This window comes from Syngnathoides biaculeatus, chromosome 12, assembly GCF_019802595.1.
Source record: "Syngnathoides biaculeatus isolate LvHL_M chromosome 12, ASM1980259v1, whole genome shotgun sequence".
Taxonomy (NCBI): domain Eukaryota; kingdom Metazoa; phylum Chordata; class Actinopteri; order Syngnathiformes; family Syngnathidae; genus Syngnathoides; species Syngnathoides biaculeatus.
Window position 1 is genome coordinate 27,423,048 of NC_084651.1, and position 19,949 is coordinate 27,442,996.

A 19,949-nucleotide genomic window follows, 5' to 3' on the forward strand; every position below is an offset into this window, starting at 1 on the left:
CCAGCTCTTTTCAGGTAATTGACCAAGTCCTGTCATGTAGTCCTGGGCTGATTCCTCACCTTTCTAAGAATCATTGAGACTCCGCGAGGTGATATCTTGCATGGGGCTCCACTCCGATTGAGATATACCGTCATGTTTAGCTTCTTCCATTTTCTAATGATTGCTCCAACGGTGGACCTTTATTCACCAAACTGCTTGGCAATTTCTCTGTAGTCCATTCCAGCCGTGTGGAGTTGTACAATTTTGTCTCTTGTGACTTTGGACATGTTACAAGTTTGAGTCTTACTGCTTGTATGGGGTGGACAGGTATCTTTATGTTGCTAACAACCTCACACAGGTCTATCTGATTCGGAATAACACATGGAGTGGAGGTGGACTTTTAAAGGCGGACTAACAGGTCTTGAGGGTTAGAATTCTAGCTGATAGACAAGTGTTCAAATACTTATTTGGAGCTGTATCACACAAATAAATCATGTAAGAAATTGTGATTTCTGGATTTTTCTTGTTAGCTTATCTCTTTCACAGTGGACATGCACCTACGATGAAAATTTCCATTCAATTTCTAAGTGCTCTGGTTTCCTCCCACATCCCCAAAACATGCATTCATTGGAGACTCTAAACTGCCCCTCGGTGTACTTGTGAGCGCAACTGTTGTTTGTCTCTATCTGCTCTGGGATTGGCTGGCGACCAGTTCAGGGTGTACCCCACCTCCTGCCCGATGATATCTGGGATTGGCTCGAGCACTCCCAAGACCCTTGTGTGGACAAGCGGCTCAAAATCAGATAGATAGATAGATAGATAGATAGATAGATAGATAGATAGATAGATAGATAGATAGATAGATAGATAGATAGATAGATAGATAGATAGATAGATAGATAGATAGATAGATAGATAGATAGATAGATAGATAGATAGATAGATAGATAGATAGATAGATAGATAGATAGATAGATAGATAGAGACAAGGGTGGTTCACCTGTAGAGTTGTGGACATGACATCTTCAGTGAGGATGTGCTTAATCCCAGTTTACTCTTGGTTCTCTTCATCAGGTCCTTGCTGCATGTGTCGTAATCACCCTGTAGATAGAAAGGAGCAAAACATTAAATACAAAAGAATAAGGTCGAAGGAACATATGGGCCAATCAATTTTATGGCCAATTTGAGTTGGAATACAGGTAATTATTTGTAACTACTTGGACAATTTTACTTCATCTTGAGTAAACTGACATAAATCCTGTTCAGTATTTGGGAAGCTGATGAAACATTTATCTCATTATAAGGCAGTAGAAACTTGGGGGGGAACGTCAGGGTCATTGGGAGAGACCAATAATTGAATTCCAGTGCTTTCAAAACACATTTTTGACTCAGATGTTTGAACTCTTAACACTGCAAAACTCTCACATAATAAAAATTCTAGACTTACAGGGACCTCAACATGTGCAGATGACTTACCAGCCCATGAGGGGTGGAAAGCCCTTCGGAGCTTTCACAGAGGAAGACATCAGCCTCGTTGTAACTCATTCGGTTGAGACGTCTTGGTTCTAAACTCTCGTAACACACATCTGGAATTGAGAGTAGAATCAAGAGGTTTGCTGATATCAGTCCTTCATGGAACACTGCTTATCCTCACAAGGGTAATGGGAGTGCTGGAGCTTATCCCAGCTGTCATTGGTACACCCTGAACTGGTTGCCAGCCAATCACAGGGCACATGGAGAAAGACAACAGTCGCACTCACAATCATACTACAGGGCATTTTAGAGTGTCCAATTAATATTGCATGTTTTGGGGGATTTTTGTTAGGAAACCCGAATTCCCAAAGAAACCCCACGCAGGCACGCGGAGAACATGTAAACTCCACAGAGGCGGGCACGGGATTTGAACCCCGGTCGTTAGAACTGTGAGGCCAATGATCCAACCAGATGCCTCATCGTGCCGCCCAAAAGCTTTTAAATGGCAGAAATTATAGATTTAAACAAGCCTATTGATGAGTTCTGGATAAAACTTTTTTTTTAAACTGCTGCCTTGAACAAAATTTAGGCAACTAATTAAGTGTCTTCTTGAAGAAAATTGTGTGATGGCTGAACCCACACCAGCTTGCATGAATCTCCTATCATTTTGAGGATTTATAATTGTACTTTTTCTTTTCCTTTTGGCTTGTCCCGTTAGGGGTTGCCATAGCTTGTCATCTTTTTTCATCTTAGCCTATCTCCTGCATCTTCCTCTCTAACCCCAGCTCCCCTCATGTCTTCCCTCACCACATCCATCAACCTTTTCTTTGGTCTGCATTTCGTTCTTTTGCCTGGCAGCTCCATCCTCAGCACCCTTCTACAAATATACTCACTCTCTCCCCTCTGGACATGTCCAAACCATCAAAGTCTGCCCTCTCGAACCTTGTCTCTAAAACATCCAACTTTGGCTGTCCCTCTAATGAGCTCATTTCTAATCGTATCCGAAATGCTCACTCCGAGCGAGAACCTCAACATCTTCATTTCTGCTACCTCCAGTTCTGCTTCCTGTTGTTTCTTCAGTGCCACCGTCTCTAATCCGTACATTATGGCCTGCCTCGCTACTGTTTTATAAACTCTTTTGTCAAATAACACACAAGACACCTTCCACCAGCTGTTCCAACCTGCTTGGACCCGTTTCTTCAATTCCTTAACACACTCACCATTGCTCTGGATTGTTGACCCTATTTTTGAAATTGTCCACCCTCATTATCTCTTCTCCCTGGAGCTTCATTCTTCCCCCTCCACTCCTCTCATTCACGCACACATATTCTGTTTTACTTTGGTTATTCTTCACTCCTCTCCTTTTCAGTGCATGTCTCCATCTTTCGAATTGTTCCTCCACCTGATCTCTGCTTTCACTGCATATCACAATATCATCTGCGAACATCATGTTCCAAGGGGATTCCAGTCTAACCTCATTCGTCAGCCTATCCATTACCACTGCAAACAGGAACGGGCTCAGAGCTGATCCGTGATGCAGTCCCACTTCCACCTTAAATTCTTCTGTCACACCTACGGCACACCTCACCATTGTTCTGCTGCCATCATACATGTCCTGTACTATTCTAACATTTCTCCACCACACCATACTTACATGTGGAGTACCATAGTTCCTGTCTTAGTACTCTCTCATAGGCTTTGTCTTGATCAGTGGTTCCTAAAGTGAACCTGGGCACGGACCTCCAGGGAGTCATTCAAAAAGCTCCCAGACCCCCAACCTCAACTTTCGCCAATAATGTCGTGCAGGACACAGCGATGCCATTCTGGTACAAAGAAATACTCAATTTTAGTCGTGCTCTTGCTTTTTATTATTATTATTTTTAATTTAAATTTTACTTTTGTTGACATTCATCTGGAATGTTGCCTAAATTTGGCTTTATTAAATTCATGAAGCTATTTGGTACCACTTATTCCATCTATTGGAATCGACATTTTTCAAGACATTACAATGTTTATTTCTTTAATCATCGTTTATTTAAATGTACATATACTGTACAAGCATACAAAACAGCAATAATACTGGACTAAAAAGTTGGGACCATTTATGAAGTTTCTACACACTTTCATTAAAAAAAAGAATATACAGGAAGTGTTGAAAAATCCATTTAGTAAGTCTATTCAACCAACTACCGGTACACGTAATTTGCAGTTTGCCTTTTATTTTTCTAATATTTTGCAGTTTGCCTTTTATTTTTCTAATATTTTTAATCATATCTGCAACACAATGTGAAATATTTTAATTAAATGAAAAATGTGGGCTCAGTGTAAAAGGGCAACAGTTAAATGTGTGTTCTTCCTCCTTCCTTAATTCTATGATTACTCATCTATTGTATGAATGATCACTGACACTGTAGTGGTAGACATGCCTCACTTTGTTGCGAGTAGAATGTGTTCACTTCCTGCTCATTGGCGGTGTGAATGTGAGTGCAAATGTTTGCTCGTGCCTATATGTGCCTTACAACAAACTGGTGACCAATCGCCCAAAATCACTTGGGATAGGCTCCAGCGCCTTGCGACCCTAACCAGGATGAGCAGTATTGAAAATGGATGGATGTATGAGTGATGAAAAAGATGGTTGACCTAAGACATGTGAGGTGTCTAATGTATTTGAATAGGTTGAACCACACCAGGCTCAAAGTAAGGTGTTGATAAAGATCAGTAGAAAACAAACACGTTACTAATGTTGTTCCACCACCCTGAGTTCTTTCTTCTTTATGCAGTCTGCACAGTCAAGGCTAGAAAATCGGTGGTGACTTGAATTGGGATTTGATTGTGCCTGAAAAGGAGAATTAATCTGAATATTCAGACTCCAGTCAGAGCAACTGTTAGATTATCATATTACTTCTTTTACTCTGATAAGAGCTCCAACTGCTGCCATGCTGCATTTCAATGTTTCTTGATGTGTAGCCTGTTTATGAGCAACGCCACTTTGAGTTACTCGGCATAGTTTGTGTCCATTCCTTCTTCAAAATGATGAGTGTCAAAGACGGAAGTGTCGGACAGCTGAGTTTGAGCAGGTGCACAAGGTTTTGAGGCAGCGCCACAACCAAAGGAAGCAACTGCGGCAGCGAAGGAGAAAGTTGTGCAGGATCCAGCAGCAGAACAAACAGCAGCAGGGTACAGGCAGCCCTGAGCCAGATCCAAAACCTACCTTGGCCATGGGTATTGCGATGGATCCTGGTTCAAAGAAGCTTTTTTGGATGGAAAAGAAGAAGCAGAAACGCTTTATCCAGGTTACTAGATGGTTTTCAAAAAACAAAATTTGATTTTTCTTTAATTAATTGGACTAGATTCTTGAATGCACAATAAATGTCAGAGGTGCCCTGGAATTGCTGTGACAGTGTGTTGAGGAAAGAGGACACCAAACCACCTGGCCAACAGAAGAGGGCAGCCCCCGGAGCCTATCTGAGAATGGCCCAGCCGAAAAGATGCCATCATCCGGGGCAGTAAACTAACACTACTAAAGCGCCACAAAAACAGCCACCAGAAGGAAAAGGTTGAGACCCATCCCTGCCTCCCTCAGCCTGGCACACCATGTGCACTACTGTCACTACCCCCACTACCACAACCTGTCACGACCCATCGAGATGGAGGTAGGACCCAAATGCAGGAGTCGGGAGATGCAGAGGTAATCCGGGAAAAATGTTTATTGTTCAACGGTCGGGGATCGGGCAGGCAGTCAGGTGCAGCAGCGGTAGTCAGGACGTCGGGCATAAAGAGCAGGTCAGCGGGCAGGCAGGAGTCGGTACACGGGAGATCGATCAAAGCAGGCAGGAGTATCAAAGGAGTCAGGCTTACGGCATTGGTCGGCGAACAGGCGGAGGTCGGTACACATCGGTTGACGATCAGGGATACGGGAGTGCTGGAACGGGGCATGAGTTGCAACGATCTGGCACCGGACCAGTCATCCACATGGTCCTCTATACACCGGGGCCAATCAGCCAGCATAAGGCGCAGGTGTGCACCTCCCAATCAGCGCGGCCGTGCGGGAACCATGACACAACCCTCCACTTTCAGGAGACCAGGGCATTCAGCAGAGACCCCGCCACAGTAGTCAAAATGTGTCCCAGGGGGAGGAGTAGCCGGGTAGATAGGGGGCAGATAGCCCCTCCTGCTGACTGCGAGACATTAGTCCTACCCTGTGTTCATGTGGCAGCCATGTGGTGCCATAATCCAAGCCCTTGTCAAGTCCAAATCATGGAAAATGTTCTGGCAGCAGAATACTAAAACATAACTAGTACAGTGGTATCTCTATTTACAAAAGTCTCTACCAACGAAAGATTCAGGTTATGAAAAGCCTCCCAGGAAATTTTTTGTCTAGTTACAAAAGAAATTCAGGATACAAAAGGGGAAAAAATGGCCCTGGATTCAACTGAATGTAAACATCCTGTCATGATCCTGCCGCTCCAGCACGAGCTGTGCGGGTGCCTGCGCGGGTGCGCTGATTGAGGCGCACACCTGCGTCTCATGCAGGCTGATTAGTCTGTGTATTTATATCACCCCGATGACGATTGGTCCCCGCCACTTCGTTGAGCTTCATGTCCCGTTCGAGTGCTCCGGTATCGCTGATCGACAACCCGTGTGTACTGACCTTCGCCTGTTCTCCGACCAACCTTGTAAGCCTGACTCCTTTGATACTTCTGTCTGCTTCAATCGTTCTCCTGTGTACCGACTCCTGCCAGCCCGCTCACCTGCTCTCTTCGCCCGACGTCCCAACTACCGCTGCTGCACCGGACTGCCTGCTCGATCCCCGACCCCGGCATATAATAAACGTTTCTCCTTGAACTACCTTGCATCGTCCGAGTACTGCATTTGGGTCCTACCCTCGTTTCGATGGGACGTGACACATCCTGTTCTGTATTTTGGTTTGAAAGCAGCGCAGTAGAGCTGCTTTCCCATTTGGCCACCACTGGAGCACTTTCCTGGCGTCACATTGGCTAGAAGGGATGTCAATATGTCAGTATGTGTGGTGCAATAGAGCAGCTTCCCCTACTGGCTCGCACGCAGCATCTTCCTGGCATCACATTATGAAATACATTTCTGCTTACGAAAGTTTCACGTTACCACTGTAGAGTTTTGTTCTTTAAAAACTAAGATAGATTAACGGTTCAAATACATAATGAAAATAACAAGTAAGGCTATGTAATTTACTGAACCTGAAATCAGTTTGATTACAAACTTGAAATGGTGTGGAAATGTGGTGCACACAATCCATTTCTCATTCTTCCAAAACTGTAAATGAATTCTGATTCCTTACTACTCTTGGATGTTCGGATCAGGTGTTGGGAGACCTCTTGGATGGTGGACGGATCAGAGAGTGTTCCACTACGTGACAAGATATCATCTATGTCTTCAAGGGCAAGGGTGGCTGCACCACAACTGCAATGATGTTGGAAGAAGTCCTGTGACGAAATATCAGAATTTACGTTTGTACAAGTAGTATGTTATTCTGGGTTAACATTGTGACTGTCGGGCAGAAACCTCAATGGACAAATTCATCCTATACTATTTATTAGTCGTTCCCCATGTGGTCTATTATCCATCCATCCAACCATTTTCTATGCCGCCTATCCTCACAATAGTCACGGGAGTACTGGAGCCGATCCCAGCTATCTTTGGGCAGAAGGCCACCTTGGGATAAGCTCCAGTACTTCCGTGACCTCTGTGAGGATGAGCTGATCAGAAAATAGTTGGATGGATAAGTTGACCATTATTCACAAATCATTGTAATGTGTTATTATTTATGTCTAAGACAATGTCCCAAAATCATTGGAATTGGGTTTGTACTTGGCAGAACACAAAACATTACTAGGAAATTTCAACTGCTACATTTACATTATATACATCAAGTTACGTCGTGATGCAGTGAACACAACCTGAATAACACTGCTTAACTCACAAGCCACAGTCAGAGTTTCATGGAATAAATGTTTGGACAGTGGCAAATGAAAGTGATCAGGAATGTTTAGCTTTTCAAGAACTGGACTGGGTTAGGTTAGGGTTAACCCTAAACAGAACCAGAATCAGAATCAGCTTTATTGGCTAAGTGTGTAAAAACACACAAGGAATTTGTGCAGAGCTCACTTGTCATGTAGAATGTGTTTATGGTGACACCAAGTGGACAAATACTATACCTGTACCAAATACAGCACCTACTACCGGCTTCTTGGCACATTTCATCTGTTGCTCTTTTTTTCTGTATTTCTGTATTTTTTTCCAAATTTCCACTTACATAAAAAAGCTATCATGGATTTTTAGTTACAGTCAGTGACAACCACTGAATAATTGCAAATAGTGTAGTAGATAATGCAATGTAACATTGGACTTCAAGCACTGCATAGCTTTTGATTTGGATTATCAGTTTTAAATAACCATAATCAGACATTGTTGATTTACTTGTAGGTGATTTAAAGGGTTGTGTTCAGTCTAATGCACTTTGGTTTCATTGTTTTCTGCTAATTCTTGCGGTGAAATTAAAGCCAACATCGAAGACAGGAGACCAAATTCTTGCAAGAAAAAAAAACTACAAAGTGAATAACCTCTTTAATCTTTGTCATCTTGCCATCCTTCTGCAGGCAACAGAACTGCCTCTGAAGACGAAGGTTGTCCTCCTGCAACTGGCCAATTTTTTCAATGAGTTGGCAGATGTGCTCCAAGTACCTAAGTCCTGACCCCAAAGTAGTGGAACTTGACTGCTGTGTCTGGATGAGCATAAGATAGTGACACAGAGTATGTCCAGAATTAACATTATCATTTTGATGGTTAACAAAAGCATTTTATAGTGGAACCATAACCAAGTGTTATGCAACTCTGGATGTATAAATGCAATATGGTATTGAATATATTAGCTCATAGGGGCTCCATTAGCTAGTAAAAAAGTATTTGAGCTACATTTAAAAACCCTTAGCCCTATAACTTCCCCAACAAAAGCAGAATATCAACTTCGCTTGGGGTGATTGCTGTACCACTTTCATGTTCCTTTCCCATGATGCTGACACTGACTATACTGTCCAGCTACTGGAAACAACAACAGAAACACTGCACAAACAATAGCCCAACTGTGATAACAGGTTTGGGTACTGACATCATGGATTTCATGTGATGGACAAACTCTTCTGATAATCACACAGACACATGTTCTCATGCAGCAGTGTGGTATAAAAGAACAATAATAATGCAATGTCATATTTCTGCTGTTTAATACAGTTGAGCTCCATTCTCAAAATTAAAATTAATTTGTCATTGTCCCTTACTAAATTTTGCAAGGGGTTAATCAGAGGCATTTTAAATGGCAGGTCATAGGTGTGTGCTGATAACAATCAAGATCATATGACATGAACAAATTCGTTGTATTTTTTTTTTTTTTTTTGCCATATTTCCCAACCCGAATTTATTGGCAACTATAAACCTTTTTATTTGCAGGTCCCTATACCCACGAAAGATAAAATGAAAGAAATCTTCCTGAACTTCTGGAAGTGCGGCATGGACCCAGTCCCACTGTTCATCAATGGGGAGTGTGCAGAGAGACTCCACTCCTTCAGATTTCTGGGAGTCTACATCACAGATAAAGTCACCTGGATTGGAAACAGCATGGGGGTGGTGAAAAAGGCCCAGCAGTGGCCACACTTCCCGAGAGTGCTCAGGAAGAACAATCTGAAATCTAAGCTGCTGCTGGATTTCTACAGACCCACCAAGGACAGCATCCTCCCATATTGCATCACAGTGTGGTATGCTGGATGTACAACAGTGGACAGGAAAGCTCTGCAAAGAGTGATCAACAGCGCCCAGAAGATCACTGGCTGCTCTCTGCTCTCCCTAGAGGACATTGCCAGTGCTCGCTATCACAGCAAAATGACTAATGGCCCCATCACACCATGACGTTCTGGTCAGCGTTCTATAGCGTTTGAGGAAACGTTGGTAGTCGCCCATGGTCGCCGGGATAGCGCCAGAAGAGCATTGTTTGAACGCTAGTGAACGTCAATGATCGCTGGGAATCGGCGGAGAACCCTGGTCCGGAAAAAAAGTTTTGAACATGTACAAAAGTTCTCACCGAGACCAGCGTTCATCAAAGTTTAATTTTAAACGCTGCAGAACGTTCAAGAACGTTCGTGGAACGTTTTACTAACGTTCGTCGAGCATTGCACGGGTTTGGCCATCGTTAGTCAGGCGTTATTGTAGCGTTACTTGGTTGTTACTTAATCGTTTGCTTTGCAGTGAACGACTCACTGACGACCTGTCACCGACCACTGAACAATCCCCTAGCGCACACAGCGTGTAACTAAAGTCAAACGAACGTCCATTGGCGTCCATTGAGCGTCAATTGAGCGTTTCTCGAACGTCCATGCGTATGGGTATATAAACTGATGCTTTGCATTCTTACTTGCAGCGCTAGTTGCTGAAGTCCGCACCAAACCTTTTTTACGTCTAGGCGGCATGATGATGACTGTTCAAACTCACGAGAACAACTGAAGTGAGTATGAAATTTCCAACGTTTTCGTTCCCATTCCACTGTAAAAATTACACGCCACAAAACCCTATTCTGTCGTTATTGACCCGTTTAGTCACACGCTCAACATCGTCTAACGTTGACAAACCGCTCGTCGCGCGCCAGTGACAGTTTAGCACACGCTAATGGTTTATAGGGGTATCTTATTTGGTCGCTGTTACACGCTTCTCGTGCATTAGACACATGTTGAGTCATGCGCTAGACACACGTTAATCACACGCCAGATGTGTCATCCGCGTTTGAGAAAGCTGAAAAATAGAACAAATGAAATGTTCAGTAAACATTGACCAGAACGTCATGATGTGACGGAGCCTTAACATTGTTAAGGACTCGTCCCACCCTGGTCACCCTCTGTTTAACCTGGTGCCCTCTGGCAGGCGTTACAGGTCCTACAAAACACCGACAAGCAGACTCAAAGACAGCTTTTTCCCCTGGCGCCTTAAGACCACTAAATATTAACAGTCCAGTAATCGAAAATGATACAACTGCACTTGTTTGCTTTTCTTAGTTCTCTGAGCAACACGGGACTACAAATAGGTAATAATCTTACCAATGCCTGGACATGGGGAATGAGATTGAAAAAGACGTTTTATTTATATATATATATTTATTTTATCTTTTAAAGTTCTTTTAGCAAAAATTGTGCCGTGATTGTAAATATTATTATTTGAGTTATTTTACCTCATATATTTAAGATGTTCTATTTAATTGGTTCAATAACTTATGGAGAAGGGCTTGTTATCTTGTTGCATGCACAGTCATATAATGATAATAAAGGCTTTTGATTGATTGATTGATTGATTGATTGATTGATTGATTGATTGATTGATTGATTGATTGATTGATTGATTGTGCTACATAATGTGATCTACAAGACTCATTTTGTTATATGGAAAGCCTGGGGACCAAAAAGCAAACGCTACAACCTATTTGGGGAACATGGTTGGAGGGTCAATTCTTTTATCAGAAAAGTCCCTTGATGGTGAATTTTCAGTCAATAATTTTAAAAAATTCTCTCTTTCTGGCCTGGACTACAGTCACATTCATGAAGAAGGAATTGTATTATTAGTGTATGACAGTGATGACGAGTCGACGAACAAGTTGATGCGTCCCAGTATCTTATTAGTTGTCAACAATTAGAATGTGTTCCAAATTATTAGGCTTTAACTATGTTCCAAATTATTAAGAAAATAATGCTTTTGCTCTTTTCCTTACTAGGCATTTACTGTGCCCACTGTTTCTATAATTAAACTGGCATTTACAGTATATTTTAAAAGCCAAGATTTTACTAAAACATTGTGAAAAAAATTTTTCTCCGTTTTTGCAAATTTATGTCATGATCCTGGATTCCAGCCAGGGCTGGGCGTGGCCGTCTAATCGGAAGGGTCACACCTGCGCCTCATGACCTCCGATTAGACCCAGTACATATAGGACCCGGGGGACGACAGAGACTCTGCTAGATCGTTGCCTTTCATGCCTCGTTCCGGCACTACTGTACTCCTGACGTCTACCTCCCGTGTACCGACCAACGCCTGTCTCCCGACCTACCCCGTAAGCCTGCTGTTACTGCTCTTGCTGCTTGTTTGGACTGACTCCCTGGTAACCGACATTGGAACGAATAAAGGCTTATTCCGCACTGCTTACCTCTCACCTGAGTCATGCATTTGGGTCCACCCCCGAGTCTCGTCCGTGACAGAACGATCTAGCCAAGAACATGGACCCAGCCGACTCTGAAGCCATTCGCCATGCGCTGCAAGTGCAGGGCAAACGCCTGGGTGAGCAAGAGGCTGCTCTCCAGGGTATGACTCACCAGATCCAGGAGCTCTGCACCCAGCTGCAACCGTGGCTAGCCTCCCAAGCTAGCTCGGCTGCTCCTGTGCCTCCCCGTACCACCATCACTCCGCTCTCTCGACCAGAGCGGTTCTCAGGCGACTCCGGTAACGTCAAGCCCTTCCTGGCGCAGTGCGATCTCCACTTTGAGCTGCAAGCTGCCGCTTTTCCCACGGACCGCTCCCAGATCGCCTTCGTCATTTCCCACATGACAGGGAGGGCGGAGGCATGGGCCACCGCCGAGTGGATCCGTAACTCGGAGACCTGCCGCTCATGGGCGAGCTTCGTCTGCGCGCTCACCCAGGTGTTCCAGTATGCGGCTCCGGAACGTCAGGCGGCGTCGTCACTCATGACAATTCGCCAGGGGCGTCGCCGCGTGTCCGACTACGCCATTGAGTTCCGGATTCGGGCTGCCGAGAGCCGCTGGAATGAGGAAGCCCTCCATGACGCGTTTTACGAGGGACTGTCCCCACAGATCCGTGGTCACCTCGTGGCCATGGATCTTCCGCCTTCGCTTAACTCCCTCATCGCATTGGCCCTCAAGGTGGACCAGCGCCTCACCGTGCAGAGACAGATGGAGGGCCTGAGGGAGGAGGAGAGGGAGAGTCGCAGTCCGTTTTTTTCCGCTTCCCGGCCACCCGTGTTGTCAGCTTCACCAGAAGCCATGCAAGTGGAGGGGCTTGGCAGCTCAGCGGAGGAGCGCTTACGTCGGCGACGAGAGGGACGCTGTTTTTACTGCGGGCGTTTGGGACACTTGATCGCCCGTTGCCCGACTCGACCAGGGCATTCTGACATCAGGATCGCTACTCCGGTGAGTGTGCGGTACACCGCGACGGGGTCAGGGAGGTCCCTTCTTCACCTCACCTTGGGAACGGACTCCCGTTCATTCTCTGTGACGGCTTTCATAGATTCTGGGTCGGAAGCAAACCTGATAAATCCCCGCGTGGTCGAGGAGCTGGGGGCGGCAACCTTCCCCACGCAACGGTTTCATCACGCCTATGCCGCCAACGGCAAGTTCCTTTGGACGCTCACTCGGAGCGAATTAGCTTTCATGTCTTCGACGCACGTAGTAGCGACATCATCTTGGGCAGTCCGTGGCTCAAAGAACATAATCCGCACATAGATTGGACCACGGGTCAGATCAAGACTTGGGGTGAGGACTGTCTCAGTCGTTGTTTCGCGGTCCGGAGAGACAGGGGTATTCAAGTCGCGCCGGTTCGGCTAACAGAACCTGGTACCGCCCTGGACCTGACCGCAGTGCCCTCCTGCTATCATGACCTACGGGAGGTCTTCTCTGAATCTAAGGCAAAGTCTCTACCGCCACATCGGTCATACGACTGCGCGATTGAACTCCTACCAGTCACCTTCCCTACTAGAGGGAAACTGTTCTCTTTAACAGGACCAGAGCATCAAGCCATGAGGGACTACATCGAGGACTCGCTGGCAGCCGGACTCATTCGCCCCTCATCTTCACCAGCTGGTGCGGGGGTTTTTTTTGTCAAGAAGAAGGACTCCACGCTGCGACCCTGCATCGACTACCGAGGACTGAACGACATCACAGTCAAGAACAGGTACCCTTTGCCGCTTATCTCTACAGCATTCGAACTCCTCCAGGGAGCCCGGATCTTCACCAAGCTCGACTTGCGCAGCGCTTACCATCTGGTGCGGATTCGGGAAGGGGATGAGTGGAAGACGGCGTTCAACACCCCCACAGGGCACTATGAGTATCTTGTGATGCCCTTTGGACTGACAAACGCTCCGGCCGTCTTTCAGAACTTCATTAACGACGTGCTCCGGGAGTTCCTGAACAGATCTGTCTTTGTTTACCTGGATGACATTCTCATCTTTTCAGCAGACCTAGCCTCTCACATTCAACAAGTCCGAGAGGTGCTCCGGCGTCTGCAGCTGCACCAATTATACGTGAATATGGATAAGAGTGAGTTCCATCAGGCATCCGTGTCCTTCCTGGGCTTCGTCCTGGCTGAGGGAGAGATACGGATGGATCCCGGGAAGGTCGACGCGGTGCTGCGGTGGCCTACCCCCACCAACAGGAGGGACGTGCAGAGGTTCTTGGGATTTGCCAATTTCTATAGGAAATTCATAAGGAACTTCAGTTCCGTGGCCGCTCCTCTGCATTCGCTCACTTCGCCAAATACCACCTTCGACTGGTCCGGGACCTGCCAGGAGGCCTTCGGCAGGCTCAAGGCAAGTTTCACTACTGCGCCCGTTCTCATTATTCCGGATCCCGATAACCAGTTTGTGGTGGAGGTGGATGCATTGAATTCAGGAATCGGAGCAGTCTTGTCGCAGAGGAGTCCCAGGGATGGAAGGATTCACCCGTGCACGTTCCTGTCTAGAAAGTTGACCCCGGCAGAGAGGAACTACGACGTGGGAGATAAGGAACTGCTGGCGGTCAAGAGCGCGTTGGAGGAGTGGCGGCACTGGCTGGAGGGCTTGCAAGTACCGTTCGTTGTCTTCACGGACCATAAGAACCTTGAATACCTGAAGTCCGCGAAGAGGTTGAACGCCCATCAGGCCAGGTGGGCTTTATTTTTCACCCGCTTCCACTTTAAGGTGTTTTACCGCCCAGGCTCCAAAAACGGCAAGCCGGATGCACTCTCTCGGATCCACGAGGAAGGGCGCACTGATCCAGACGCCGCTACTATCCTGCCAGCGGGGTGCTTCGTGTCCGGGTTCACCTGGTCGATCGAGTCGCGGGTGAAGGAGGCCCTGGAAGGGACACCGCCACCCGCGGATTGTCCGTCGGGCCGTCTTTTCGTCATCTCATCTCTGCGGGGAGACGTCATCAACTGGGCCCATACCAACAAGACGGTCTGCCACCCGGGTATGACGAAGACAAGGTCAGTGGTCGAACAAAGGTTCTGGTGGCCTAACCTCAGCAAGGATGTAAGGGAGTTCATCAACGCCTGCCCGGTGTGTGCTGCCAATAAAACTTCCAGCCTACGGCCCATTGGTGAGTTGCAACCCATGTCCATCCCCTTTCGTCCGTGGTCACACATCGCGATGGACTTCGTTACCGGCCTGCCGCCTTCACAAGGGAACACAGTGGTGCTGTCCATAGTGGACCGTTTCTCCAAGATGGTCCACTTCGTGCCGCTCCCGAAGATCCCGTCGGCCAAGCAGACAGCCCAGTTGGTATTAGACGAGGTCGTCCGTTACCACGGTCTACCCCAGGACATCGTTTCGGACAGGGGTCCGCAATTCAGCGCCCCGAGTCTCGTCCGTGACAATTTACACACTAACTGTTCTCATGTATTGCAACATTTAAAAATGGTTGTAAATACCTCTGAATCTGAACTATGTAAATTATACTGAAGGCAATTGTGAGCTATCAAAACAGTTTCAAATATTTGGCATATTTTGCACAATGTGTCTGCATTGACAAAGTAGTAAGTGCCTTGGTGGTAGTAATTATCAGCAGAAAACTCTGTAGTCTGCGGCCATAGTGGATGAATATTTGCTGCATGGCTAGAAAACTTACATGTGCATCTGCAGTCTCTCACCTCTCACCAGGGCTTTAAAATTGACATACTCACCCATACCGTACAGAAATAATAATAATAATAGGTGGAAAGGAGGAGCATCTGGTTAGCATCTGGTTGGATACTCCTCAATTTTAGGGTCCGAAACAAATCAGGGCAACAATTTTAAATCATGAACACTGTCAATATTTATATCAATGATGGATGGATTGATGGATGTTTGTGTGCTTTGTGATCTGCTGTAAACACGGCAATTATTCTAACCCAGTGATTCCCAAACAGTGTGCCGGGGTACATTAGTGTGCCGTGAGCGCTCTTCTGGTGTGCCATGGGAAGTTATCCAATTTTATGTAATTGCTAAAAAAACATTTATTTCCAAGAAATAATGTATCTTTATTCATCTATTTATGCCAGTGAGGTACAATGACAGACAGAACAAAAAATCATCTTCTATTAGATGGCAGGAAGTACATACAGTAATTAATCTATGCATTTTGGTGACATTTACTTTTGTTGGTGTGCCGTGGGATTTTTCAATTGTAAAATGTGTGCCTTGGCTCTATAAAGGTTGGAAATCCCTGTTCTAACCTACAAATGTGAATAACTATCATGTAACTGTATTGAACTTACCTCACTGAGTACGCAGCATTTTTCCATGTAATTGACAAATCCGTCATAAGTGCCACTTCCATTTAAAGGCTCAATGTCATTGTCTGCCTTGTTTTTATGGGTTTCTGATAATGACTGTTTCCCAGCCTTGAAGATGTCCTTGTTCTCGAGCTTTTCAATCATTTCCTCATCATTCTCAGGGTTCATTGGAGACATACTAGACTGACCTGTTTCCAGATCCTCACACATGTGCGGTTCATTTCTAGAGGCTGAAGATCTGATCTCAACCTCTGACTGTGAGATGTCGGTGCTCTGTTTTTTTTTACTATTCTCATCAGATTGTGTTGGTGGGGTGGGGTTTAAATCAGATGAGTCACAGGATGATTCACGACTGTGGACAGCAAAGTTCTGGTCAGAGCCCGATGGAGTAGATGAAAAGTTACCACTCGACAAATCCACTCCAGAGTCTTCTGATTCAAACTTGTAGAAGCTTGTCAGCTGAGAGCCTGAGAAAATGTCTGGCAGATAGTCTGCATTGGCATAAGTTTGATGCTGTCCTGACTTGTCTTCAGTATAGGAAACCGCCAAAGATTCTTGGGATTTTTTTGAGAGCTTCTGTTCCGAAGATGCTGGAAGGGTGGGAAAGAAGTGTTCCATCTCTGAAAGCCTCTCATTGAAGTTGCTGAATAACTTCATTTTTGTCAACACAACTGCACTGTCCAGTACTGTGTCTCGGGCTCCTTTGCCTGCAAAGACAGAGTAAAGAATAAAATATTTATTCAGATTGACAAAAGGAGATTTTATTTACAGTACTTGAATCTGATTTGCACTAGCACTGCGTACTTGGATGGAAGAAACAAGGTTAACATCGGTAAGAAAAATTAATGGACTTAGCATTTTGGTAATGTTATGATTAGTTTAAAATCATGTGTTTAAACATGTGGTAAAAGTCTGTGCCTTGTTTGAAGCTTGTATGAGTGTGTGTGTGTGTGTGTGTGTGTGTGTGTGTGGTGTGTGTGTGTGTGTGTGTGTGTGTGTGTGTGTGTGTGTGTGTGTGAGAGAGAGAGAGCACTGAACACCACTGCTGTGCTTTTGAAGTTTTGAAGAACTAAGTTGGCAAGTGCTAACAACGGTAGTGTTTGCGCCAACATTCAAATATGATTTACAAGAAAAAAAAATTTTCACATTAAAAAACAACTCAGGATCATTGAATCAAAGCTAAAATATTAAATATCACAAATAACTTCAATTCTTTAAGTAAATTGGGTCTTCATTTTTTTCACTGTATATACAACAATAACTTTTCATCCCAATTAAATAAAGAAGCTAATTGTGCAGCTGCTTTTAAAAGAAATGTGTCATCACTCATGACGATGATGCCGCCAACCTGGATGTCACACTGCAGTCTAAAACAACAATAGCTCGCCTCAATGGCTTCAAGTGGGAATCAAACAACGTGAGCTCTAATTACGTAATACGGGCGTCAGGGGGACATTAGCCCACACAATTGAAATGCTCACTTTTATAAAAAATGTGCCCATTACGCTCGCTTCTACATAGATTGAGCTCACATTGTTTTGATCGCCACCTGACACCAAAGTGAAATATCCTACAGATTGGAGCCGAACGGAGGAGGAGAGGTTGCGCTGCTACCCAAACTCCTGGTATTAATAAAAAATGTTTCAAGTCATCAATGATGAGTTCCACAGCAATGCACCAAAGGTAGTTTTTATGGATCTTTTTCGGATTGGAGATCCATCAGATGCTTCTTTTGAAGGCCTGGCCAAAGATGTGTAATGTAGTGGATAGACTGCTCTATGCACAAACATTTTATGCACAAATATTTAATGCAGTGTTTAATAAACAATGTTAAATGGTTTATATTTTTATGACTGTAGTATGTGTTAACAGTATAAAAATTTTGTGCCATTACTGAGCAATTATTTTAGCCGGTTGAGGGATTCTGTTCTGACAATTACATGGACCAGGACAAGCATGTCCTGTGGCCTGTCCCGAAATTACATTACCGCTACAGCACAATGATTATTATAAATGATTATTGTATTGACAGTTTTTTTTTAAAAACAATACAAGTACAAGTATAATTCAATACAATACAATACAAGTGTCCGGCTGGAGTCCCCTCGTCCACGTTGAAGCTTCTCGGCCCATCTTATCTTAGCTTATCTTGCAAACAAAGAAAGAGTGATCAACACTTCGCTGAGCAGAGCTCAAGATTGAGGGTGGATGCAGATCTCTTGAGCTGCTTTTACATCCCCAAAATCCAAATCCTCACCCCTACTATCCTCTAATCCTGCAACCAGGGAGTGGATTTGCCCATTTCTGAGGCCGGTAACAATTATTAGAGCGAAATTAAGCAACCGGTGAGCTAAGGCTAGTAATGAGCTAACGATAGCGATGAGCTAACGCTAGTGAGGCCTACCTTGGACCACAAAGAACTACAACGAGGAATATGAGGATTTAGAGGACGCTCTACAAGTGGAGACAACCTTCAACTTCAAGTTGCTTTGCTCCTGCCAGGTGAATCACTCCAGGGACACTGTGGTTTGAATCTCTTTTATCTTTCTTTTTCTAACCTCTTCACATGGGTTCGGACCCTTACTTTAACTTAGCCTAGGTAGTATGTGAATTGTGTACCTTGTGTGTTGACTTTGTTTAATTGATTTGTCTTTATTTGACTATCTGTAGCCCTATGGGTGGAACAAGCAAGTGCAATCTGTAGGCCAGTCCCAAGCCCGGATACATGCAGAGGGTTTGTCAGGAAGGGCATTCGGCGTAAAACTGTGAAGATGAGATGGGCTTAGATGGAAAAAGATGACACGCTGTGGTGACCCTTAACGGGACAAGCCGAAAGGAAAAGAAGAAAGAAGACAAGCACAAACCTTAATACAGATCATTCCCTATATCCTGAGCATATGGGTAGCGGAAAATTGGGGTTGCACATGGTACATTGGTAGAAGGCTTTTCCAGATTTTTTTCGTCAACTTTGGGGGTGCGCATTATACTTCAGGATGCATCATACTCGAGAAATTACGGTCGTATACGAAAGGAAAAAAAAAATCTGCGCTGGATTCGCAACCACCAAAATTTTTAAACATCAACAAAAATGCATTACAAAGGTCAATGTTTCCAATTTTAACACCATCACAGACGTTTACTGTCACATTGATGCAAACCCATACTAATATGAGCCCTTCGTATATTTTCTGTACCCTGGGTGAGAAGAAAACTAGCCGTACGATTTAAATGTGTGGTTAAAACAACCTGTAGCAGAATAAAGTTGGAGTTTATTTTAAGCAGGTTTTTTTTCCACCTGTGTGAACTCAAACTTAACTTTTTAAGGGTTGTGTATTATCAACAACACACTTCTCCTTGAGTCGTCACCTTGTCGTGGTAGAGGTGTTAGTATGTCCCAGTGATCCGAGAAGCTAAGTTGCCTGGGGCTTCACACCCCTGTCAGGGTCACTCAAGGCAAAGAGAGCCTTGGTGAGGGACCAGACAAAGCATGGCTTTAAGACCCCTATGACAAATACAATAATTGGATGTACAGTACCGTGAAAACATATTTGCCCCCTTCTGATTTCAGTTTTTTTTCCATCTCTCTCACACAAAGTTTCAACTCCATTCATCCATCCATCCAGCTTCTGACCCGCTTATCCTCACAAAGGTCGCGGGAGCGCTGAAGCCTATCCCAGCTGTCATCAGACAGGAGGCAGGGTACACCCTGAACTGGTCACCAGCCAATTGCATGGCACATGGAGACAGACAAGAGTTGGGCTCACAATCACACCTTGGGGAAATTTAGAGTCTCCAATGAAGACATGTTTTTGTGATGTGGGAGAAAACCAGAGTGCCCGAAGAAAACCCACTCAGGCATGGGGAGAACAGGCAAACTCCACATAGGCGGAGCCGGGATTTGAACCCCAGTCCTCAGAACTGTGAGGCCAACGCTCTACCGCTGCGACACC

General features: G+C 44.9%; 1 protein-coding gene across 18 annotated transcripts in view; it reads right to left on the reverse strand.

Annotated features, from left to right (window-relative positions):
- The window catches only part of si:ch211-250c4.3 (uncharacterized protein LOC100535981 homolog), a 59,279-nt gene that overhangs the window by 17,505 nt on the left and 21,825 nt on the right, over positions 1–19,949 (reverse strand). For 16 of the 18 annotated variants that reach the window (XR_009797312.1, XR_009797307.1, XR_009797308.1 and 13 more), the window contains exons 2-6: positions 15,982–16,706; positions 8,052–8,213; positions 6,770–6,914; positions 1,456–1,565; positions 980–1,080 (exon numbers count right to left, since the gene is read on the reverse strand). Coding sequence is in view for 7 of the 18 variants with exons in the window: in XM_061836183.1 (XP_061692167.1) it covers positions 980–1,080; positions 1,456–1,565; positions 6,770–6,914; positions 8,052–8,213; positions 15,982–16,706 (1,243 nt within the window). In the remaining 11 variants the exon portion in view is untranslated. Of the gene's footprint in view, positions 1–636; positions 755–978; positions 1,081–1,455; positions 1,566–6,769; positions 6,915–8,051; positions 8,214–15,981; positions 16,707–19,949 lie in introns of all 18 variants that reach the window. The other 2 variants (XR_009797310.1, XM_061836187.1) reach the window with 2 other exon arrangements.